The sequence below is a fragment of the Haliotis cracherodii genome, unplaced genomic scaffold (genome assembly GCF_022045235.1).
Source record: "Haliotis cracherodii isolate W230 unplaced genomic scaffold, xgHalCrac1.p SCAF_15, whole genome shotgun sequence".
In the NCBI taxonomy this organism is placed as follows: Eukaryota; Metazoa; Mollusca; class Gastropoda; order Lepetellida; family Haliotidae; genus Haliotis; species Haliotis cracherodii.
The window spans coordinates 9,907,368-9,917,527 of NW_027266270.1; the positions used below are offsets into that span (position 1 = coordinate 9,907,368).

Consider the following 10,160-nt stretch of genomic DNA (forward strand, 5'->3'; position numbering starts at 1 on the left):
GCTGCTTCAGTCAAAGAGGAGAGGCGTTTCTATAATCCGATGGTGGACATATAGCACTCAGAGTGTACATGAAATGAGTTACTTCTCTGGGTAGGGTTGCTACAATTTATATACTGCAGTACATGAAAGTGTTACATTTATACATGGCTACACATTTACCTGGGCATTTAGGGAGGCCGCAGTTTTCCATTTGGGTTTCTGTTAGTGTGGCTGTACAGCTGGTATTATTGGCTGGCATAACACAACTTCTGCTTCTTTCCACGCTTCCCTCTTGGCCTTCACCACAGGTGGCTGTGCACGCCACAGAACTCCATTGGCTCCACTCGGTCACATTGTCGTCGCCTAGTGGTTGGAAAAAGCGAATCGTTTCATTGTTTTGTGCAATGTTTTTATATTTCTCTTGACAACATTTCCAGTATTTCTACACCGATGAATAAACATTAGAAAGTCAGTACAAAAGGCTTGGTCTGACATACATAATATATATGATCAATATAAGGAATGTGAATTTCTTCTTAAGGTTTGTCATACTCTTGCTTTATTTAGTTTAAATACTCCTGGTATCTTTACGACAGTCGCTCTACACGTCCAGAAGTTATGCGTATTTTAACTGCTGCAAGTTGTAACAGACACATATTCAACAAACATATGAGAGTGCATAAGATTGTGTGTGATCATACAACTCTTAAGATGTCATCTGATCTTTGTGGTTCGACATATGACCAGAAAGGCAAAGTTTCGTCCTCCAATAATTTAACTGAAAGTTGTACATGTACACTACAGAAGTATAAACTGTATGAAAAAAATGGCCTCCACATACCACTACATGCAGAGACATTGCAGTGTGTCTGACTGGTTTCCATCAGTGGACCTGTGCAGTTCTTGCCACCAGCTTCCGGAGCGGGGTTGTTACAATCCCTACGTCTGCTCTGATTTGTCATGGCATCTACTCCACATGTGACAGGGCAGGGTACGATTGACCACGATGTCCAGTTTGACAGTCCTCCATTAACTGCGAAGTATCCGCATGGTCAACACAGTGATATGCTACCAATCCATATATCATCAATAACAAATGTGACAATTGTGTAGCAAATGCTGATGTTATGTTCATCCGACTATTTGCTGCGGATTGGGAAATCAGGAATGTTTCTGTTTTGCAAGTAGAAAAAGAAACCAGTGTTGTTTAGTCACTGCCATTCGTTTTGGTGCTGCCCATGTCTCACCTGTACAGTGTGCGTCAAATTTAGCAAAGTGACGATCTATCTGATGCCTTTAGAAATTGACACATAATGTTATCAGAATAGTCCAGGTATTTCAAAATGTAGTTTCATGAAAACAGTTGGCGATTGATTTACAGCATGAAATGGACATGGTTTTTAATATCTTATTTGGGGAACATGTGTCATACGAGCAAGTGCATTGGAGGCGGATTTGATATTCCACTCATATTACTTTGTTAACTTGGAGACACACTAATAATGCAAACAACCTTTACATAGAAACTCGCTTTGTCAGAACTGCTTCAGTCAAAGAGGAGAGGCGTTTCTATAATCAGATGGTGGACATATAGCACTCAGAGTGTACATGAAATGAGTTACTTCTCTGGGTAGGGTTGCTACATTTTATATACTGCAGTACATGAAAGTGTTACATTTATACATGGCTACACATTTACCTGGGCATTTAGGGAGGCCGCAGTTTTCCATTTGGGTTTCTGTTAGTGCGGCTGTACAGCTGGTATTATTGGCTGGCATAACACAACTTCTGCTTCTTTCCACGCTTCCCTCTTGGCCTTCACCACAGGTGGCTGTGCACGCCACAGAACTCCATTGGCTCCACTCGGTCACATTGTCGTCGCCTAGTGGTTGGAAAAAGCGAATCGTTTCATTGTTTTGTGCAATGCTTTTATTATTTCTCTTGACAACATTTCCAGTATTTCTACACCGATGAATAAACATTAGAAAGTCAGTACAAAAGGCTTGGTCTGACATACATAATATATATGATCAATATAAGGAATGTGAATTTCTTCTTAAGGTTTGTCATACTCTTGCTTTATTTAGTTTAAATACTCCTGGTATCTTTACGACAGTCGCTCTACACGTCCAGAAGTTATGCGTATTTTAACTGCTGCAAGTTGTAACAGACACATATTCAACAAGCATATGAGAGTGCATAAGATTGTGTGTGATCATACAACTCTTAAGATGTCATCTGATCTTTGTGGTTCGACATATGACCAGAAAGGCAAAGTTTCGTCCTCCAATAATTTAACTGAAAGTTGCACATGTACACTACAGAAGTATAAACTGTATGAAAAAAATGGCCTCCACATACCACTACATGCAGAGACATTGCAGTGTGTCTGACTGGTTTCCATCAGTGGACCTGTGCAGTTCTTGCCACCAGCTTCCGGAGCGGGGTTGTTACAATCCCTACGTCTGCTCTGATTTGTCATGGCATCTACTCCACATGTGACAGGGCAGGGTACGATTGACCACGATGTCCAGTTTGACAGTCCTCCATTAACTGCGAAGTATCCGCATGGTCAACACAGTGATATGCTACCAATCCATATATCATCAATAACAAATGTGACAATTGTGTAGCAAATGCTGATGTTATGTTCATCCGACTATTTGCTGCGGATTGGGAAATCAGGAATGTTTCTGTTTTGCAAGTAGAAAAAGAAACCAGTGTTGTTTAGTCACTGCCATTCGTTTTGGTGCTGCCCATGTCTCACCTGTACAGTGTGCGTCAAATTTAGCAAAGTGACGATCTATCTGATGCCTTTAGAAATTGACACATAATGTTATCAGAATAGTCCAGGTATTTCAAAATGTAGTTTCATGAAAACAGTTGGCGATTGATTTACAGCATAAAATGGACATGGTTTTTAATATCTTATTTGGGGAACATGTGTCATACGAGCAAGTGCATTGGAGGCGGATTTGATATTCCACTCATATTACTTTGTTAACTTGGAGACACACTAATAATGCAAACAACCTTTACATAGAAACTCGCTTTGTCAGAACTGCTTCAGTCAAAGAGGAGAGGCGTTTCTATAATCCGATGGTGGACATATAGCACTCAGAGTGTACATGAAAAGAGTTACTTCTCTGGGTAGGGTTGCTACATTTTATATACTGCAGTACATGAAAGTGTTACATTTATACATGGCTACACATTTACCTGGGCATTTAGGGAGGCCGCAGTTTTCCATTTGGGTTTCTGTTAGTGCGGCTGTACAGCTGGTATTATTGGCTGGCATAACACAACTTCTGCTTCTTTCCACGCTTCCCTCTTGGCCTTCACCACAGGTGGCTGTGCACGCCACAGAACTCCATTGGCTCCACTCGGTCACATTGTCGTCGCCTAGTGGTTGGAAAAAGCGAATCGTTTCATTGTTTTGTGCAATGCTTTTATATTTCTCTTGACAACATTTCCAGTATTTCTACACCGATGAATAAACATTAGAAAGTCAGTACAAAAGGCTTGGTCTGACATACATAATATATATGATCAATATAAGGAATGTGAATTTCTTCTTAAGGTTTGTCATACTCTTGCTTTATTTAGTTTAAATACTCCTGGTATCTTTACGACAGTCGCTCTACACGTCCAGAAGTTATGCGTATTTTAACTGCTGCAAGTTGTAACAGACACATATTCAACAAGCATATGAGAGTGCATAAGATTGTGTGTGATCATACAACTCTTAAGATGTCATCTGATCTTTGTGGTTCGACATATGACCAGAAAGGCAAAGTTTCGTCCTCCAATAATTTAACTGAAAGTTGCACATGTACACTACAGAAGTATAAACTGTATGAAAAACAATGGCCTTCACATACCACTACATGCAGGGACATTGCAGTGTGTCTGACTGGTTTCCATCAGTGGACCTGTGCAGTTCTTGCCACCAGCTTCCGGAGCGGGGTTGTTACAATCCCTACGTCTGCTCTGATTTGTCATGGCATCTACTCCACATGTGACAGGGCAGGGTACGATTGACCACGATGTCCAGTTTGACAGCCCTCCATTAACTGCGAAGTATCAGCATGGTCAACACAGTGATATGCTACCAATCCATATATCATCAATAACAAATGTGACAATTGTGTAGCAAATGCTGATGTTATGTTCATCTGACTATTTGCTGCGGATTGGGAAATCAGGAATATTTTGTTTTGCAAGTAGAAAAAGAAACCAGTGTTGTTTAGTCACTGCCATTCGTTTTGGTGCTGCCCATGTCTCACCTGTACAGTGTGCGTCAAATTTAGCAAAGTGACGATCTATCTGATGCCTTTAGAAATTGATACATAATGTCGATGTATTTCAAAATGTAGTTTCATGAAAACAGTTGGCAATTGATTTACAGCATAAAATGGACATGTTTTTTAATATCTTATTTGGGGAACATGTGTCATACGAGCAAGTGCATTGGAGGCGGATTTGATATTCCACTCATATTACTTTATTAACTTGGAGACACACTAATAATGCAAACAACCTTTACATAGAAACTCGCTTTGTCAGAGCTGCTTCAGTCAAAGAGGAGAGGCGTTTCTATAATCCGATGGTGGACATATAGCAATCAGAGTGTACATGAAATGAGTTACTTCTCTGGGTAGGGTTGCTACATTTTATATACTGCAATACATGAAAGTGTTACATTTATACATGGCTACACATTTACCTGGGCATTTAGGGAGGCCGCAGTTTTCCATTTGGGTTTCTGTTAGTGCGGCTGTACAGCTGGTATTATTGGCTGGCATAACACAACTTCTGCTTCTTTCCACGCTTCCCTCTTGGCCTTCACCACAGGTGGCTGTGCACGCCACAGAACTCCATTGGCTCCACTCGGTCACATTGTCGTCGCCTAGTGGTTGGAAAAAGCGAATCGTTTCATTGTTTTGTGAAATGCTTTTATATTTCTCTTGACAACATTTCCAGTATTTCTACACCGATGAATAAACATTAGAAAGTCAGTACAAAAGGCTTGGTCTGACATACATAATATATATGATCAATATAAGGAATGTGAATTTCTTCTTAAGGTTTGTCATACTCTTGCTTTACTTAGTTTAAATACTCCTGGTATCTTTACGACAGTCGCTCTACGCGTCCAGAAGTTATGCGTATTTTAACTGCTGCAAGTTGTAACAGACACATATTCAACAAACATATGAAAATGCATAAGATTGTGTGTGATCATACAACTCTTAAGATGTCATCGGATCTTTGTGGTTCGACATATGACCAGAAAGGTAAAGTTTCGTCCTCCAATAATTAAACTGAAAATTGTACATGTACACTACAGAAGTATAAACTGTATGAAAAACAATGGCCTTCACATACCACTACATGCAGGGACATTGCAGTGTGTCTGACTGGTTTCCATCAGTGGACCTGTGCAGTTCTTGCCACCAGCTTCCGGAGCGGGGTTGTTACAATCCCTACGTCTGCTCTGATTTGTCATGGCATCTACTCCACATGTGACAGGGCAGGGTACGATTGACCACGATGTCCAGTTTGACAGCCCTCCATTAACTGCGAAGTATCCGCATGGTCAACACAGTGATATGCTACCAATCCATATATCATCAATAACAAATGTGACAATTGTGTAGCAAATGCTGATGTTACGTTCATCCGACTATTTGCTGCGGATTGGGAAATCAGGAATGTTTCTGTTTTGCACGTAGAAAAAGAAACCAGTGTTGTTTAGTCACTGCCATTCGTTTTGGTGCTGCCCATGTCTCACCTGTACAGTGTGCGTCACATTTAGCAAAGTGACGATCTATCTGATGCCTTTAGAAATTGATACATAATGTTATCAGAATAGTCCAGGTATTTCAAAATGTAGTTTCATGAAAACAGTTGGCGATTGATTTACAGCATAAAATGGACATGGTTTTTAATATCTTATTTGGGGAACATGTGTCATACGAGCAAGTGCATTGGAGGCGGATTTGATATTCCACTCATATTACTTTGTTAACTTGGAGACACACTAATAATGCAAACAACCTTTACATAGAAACTCGCTTTGTCAGAACTGCTTCAGTCAAAGAGGAGAGGCGTTTCTATAATCCGATGGTGGACATATAGCACTCAGAGTGTACATGAAATGAGTTACTTCTCTGGGTAGGGTTGCTACATTTTATATACTGCAGTACATGAAAGTGTTACATTTATACATGGCTACACATTTACCTGGGCATTTAGGGAGGCCGCAGTTTTCCATTTGGGTTTCTGTTAGTGCGGCTGTACAGCTGGTATTATTGGCTGGCATAACACAACTTCTGCTTCTTTCCACGCTTCCCTCTTGGCCTTCACCACAGGTGGCTGTGCACGCCACAGAACTCCATTGGCTCCACTCGGTCACATTGTCGTCGCCTAGTGGTTGGAAAAAGCGAATCGTTTCATTGTTTTGTGCAATGCTTTTATATTTCTCTTGACAACATTTCCAGTATTTCTACACCGATGAATAAACATTAGAAAGTCAGTACAAAAGGCTTGGTCTGACATACATAATATATATGATCAATATAAGGAATGTGAATTTCTTCTTAAGGTTTGTCATACTCTTGCTTTATTTAGTTTAAATACTCCTGGTATCTTTACGACAGTCGCTCTACACGTCCAGAAGTTATGCGTATTTTAACTGCTGCAAGTTGTAACAGACACATATTCAACAAGCATATGAGAGTGCATAAGATTGTGTGTGATCATACAACTCTTAAGATGTCATCTGATCTTTGTGGTTCGACATATGACCAGAAAGGCAAAGTTTCGTCCTCCAATAATTTAACTGAAAGTTGCACATGTACACTACAGAAGTATAAACTGTATGAAAAACAATGGCCTTCACATACCACTACATGCAGGGACATTGCAGTGTGTCTGACTGGTTTCCATCAGTGGACCTGTGCAGTTCTTGCCACCAGCTTCCGGAGCGGGGTTGTTACAATCCCTACGTCTGCTCTGATTTGTCATGGCATCTACTCCACATGTGACAGGGCAGGGTACGATTGACCACGATGTCCAGTTTGACAGCCCTCCATTAACTGCGAAGTATCAGCATGGTCAACACAGTGATATGCTACCAATCCATATATCATCAATAACAAATGTGACAATTGTGTAGCAAATGCTGATGTTATGTTCATCTGACTATTTGCTGAGGATTGGGAAATCAGGAATATTTTGTTTTGCAAGTAGAAAAAGAAACCAGTGTTGTTTAGTCACTGCCATTCGTTTTGGTGCTGCCCATGTCTCACCTGTACAGTGTGCGTCAAATTTAGCAAAGTGACGATCTATCTGATGCCTTTAGAAATTGATACATAATGTCGATGTATTTCAAAATGTAGTTTCATGAAAACAGTTGGCGATTGATTTACAGCATAAAATGGACATGTTTTTTAATATCTTATTTGGGGAACATGTGTCATACGAGCAAGTGCATTGGAGGCGGATTTGATATTCCACTCATATTACTTTATTAACTTGGAGACACACTAATAATGCAAACAACCTTTACATAGAAACTCGCTTTGTCAGAGCTGCTTCAGTCAAAGAGGAGAGGCGTTTCTATAATCCGATGGTGGACATATAGCAATCAGAGTGTACATGAAATGAGTTACTTCTCTGGGTAGGGTTGCTACATTTTATATACTGCAATACATGAAAGTGTTACATTTATACATGGCTACACATTTACCTGGGCATTTAGGGAGGCCGCAGTTTTCCATTTGGGTTTCTGTTAGTGCGGCTGTACAGCTGGTATTATTGGCTGGCATAACACAACTTCTGCTTCTTTCCACGCTTCCCTCTTGGCCTTCACCACAGGTGGCTGTGCACGCCACAGAACTCCATTGGCTCCACTCGGTCACATTGTCGTCGCCTAGTGGTTGGAAAAAGCGAATCGTTTCATTGTTTTGTGAAATGCTTTTATATTTCTCTTGACAACATTTCCAGTATTTCTACACCGATGAATAAACATTAGAAAGTCAGTACAAAAGGCTTGGTCTGACATACATAATATATATGATCAATATAAGGAATGTGAATTTCTTCTTAAGGTTTGTCATACTCTTGCTTTACTTAGTTTAAATACTCCTGGTATCTTTACGACAGTCGCTCTACGCGTCCAGAAGTTATGCGTATTTTAACTGCTGCAAGTTGTAACAGACACATATTCAACAAACATATGAAAATGCATAAGATTGTGTGTGATCATACAACTCTTAAGATGTCATCGGATCTTTGTGGTTCGACATATGACCAGAAAGGTAAAGTTTCGTCCTCCAATAATTAAACTGAAAATTGTACATGTACACTACAGAAGTATAAACTGTGTGAAAAACAATGGCCTTCACATACCACTACATGCAGGGACATTGCAGTGTGTCTGACTGGTTTCCATCAGTGGACCTGTGCAGTTCTTGCCACCAGCTTCCGGAGCGGGGTTGTTACAATCCCTACGTCTGCTCTGATTTGTCATGGCATCTACTCCACATGTGACAGGGCAGGGTACGATTGACCACGATGTCCAGTTTGACAGCCCTCCATTAACTGCGAAGTATCCGCATGGTCAACACAGTGATATGCTACCAATCCATATATCATCAATAACAAATGTGACAATTGTGTAGCAAATGCTGATGTTACGTTCATCCGACTATTTGCTGCGGATTGGGAAATCAGGAATGTTTCTGTTTTGCACGTAGAAAAAGAAACCAGTGTTGTTTAGTCACTGCCATTCGTTTTGGTGCTGCCCATGTCTCACCTGTACAGTGTGCGTCACATTTAGCAAAGTGACGATCTATCTGATGCCTTTAGAAATTGATACATAATGTTATCAGAATAGTCCAGGTATTTCAAAATGTAGTTTCATGAAAACAGTTGGCGATTGATTTACAGCATAAAATGGACATGTTTTTTAATATCTTATTTGGGGAACATGTGTCATACGAGCAAGTGCATTGGAGGCGGATTTGATATTCCACTCATATTACTTTATTAACTTGGAGACACACTAATAATGCAAACAACCTTTACATAGAAACTCGCTTTGTCAGAGCTGCTTCAGTCAAAGAGGAGAGGCGTTTCTATAATCAGATGGTGGACATATAGCAATCAGAGTGTACATGAAATGAGTTACTTCTCTGGGTAGGGTTGCTACATTTTATATACTGCAGTACATGAAAGTGTTACATTTATACATGGCTACACATTTACCTGGGCATTTAGGGAGGCCGCAGTTTTCCATTTGGGTTTCTGTTAGTGCGGCTGTACAGCTGGTATTATTGGCTGGCATAACACAACTTCTGCTTCTTTCCACGCTTCCCTCTTGGCCTTCACCACAGGTGGCTGTGCACGCCACAGAACTCCATTGGCTCCACTCGGTCACATTGTCGTCGCCTAGTGGTTGGAAAAAGCGAATCGTTTCATTGTTTTGTGCAATGTTTTTATATTTCTCTTGACAACATTTCCAGTATTTCTACACCGATGAATAAACATTAGAAAGTCAGTACAAAAGGCTTGGTCTGACATACATAATATATATGATCACTATATGAATGTGAATTTCTTCTTAAGGTTTGTCATACTCTTGCTTTATTTAGTTTAAATACTCCTGGTATCTTTACGACAGTCGCTCTACACGTCCAGAAGTTATGCGTATTTTAACTGCTGCAAGTTGTAACAGACACATATTCAACAAGCATATGAGAGTGCATAAGATTGTGTGTGATCATACAACTCTTAAGATGTCATCTGATCTTTGTGGTTCGACATATGACCAGAAAGGCAAAGTTTCGTCCTCCAATAATTTAACTGAAAGTTGCACATGTACACTACAGAAGTATAAACTGTATGAAAAACAATGGCCTTCACATACCACTACATGCAGGGACATTGCAGTGTGTCTGACTGGTTTCCATCAGTGGACCTGTGCAGTTCTTGCCACCAGCTTCCGGAGCGGGGTTGTTACAATCCCTACGTCTGCTCTGATTTGTCATGGCATCTACTCCACATGTGACAGGGCAGGGTACGATTGACCACGATGTCCAGTTTGACAGCCCTCCATTAACTGCGAAGTATCAGCATGGTCAACACAGTGATATGCTACCAATCCATATATCATC

The 10,160-nt window shown here is 40.5% G+C and overlaps 1 protein-coding gene across 1 annotated transcript; it reads right to left on the minus strand.

Moving 5' to 3' along the window:
• Window positions 1–106: 106 nt before the first annotated feature.
• Window positions 107–10,034, minus strand: LOC139462247 (A disintegrin and metalloproteinase with thrombospondin motifs adt-1-like). The gene is made up of 14 exons (XM_071243846.1): window positions 9,914–10,034; window positions 9,253–9,435; window positions 8,395–8,586; window positions 7,733–7,915; window positions 6,888–7,079; window positions 6,226–6,408; window positions 5,368–5,559; window positions 4,706–4,888; window positions 3,861–4,052; window positions 3,199–3,381; window positions 2,341–2,532; window positions 1,679–1,861; window positions 821–1,012; window positions 107–342 (listed from the first exon to the last, which is right to left on the minus strand). Exons 1-14 carry the CDS (start codon window positions 10,032–10,034, stop codon window positions 107–109), a joined length of 2,607 nt encoding a protein of 868 aa, XP_071099947.1.
• Window positions 10,035–10,160: the final 126 nt, after the last annotated feature.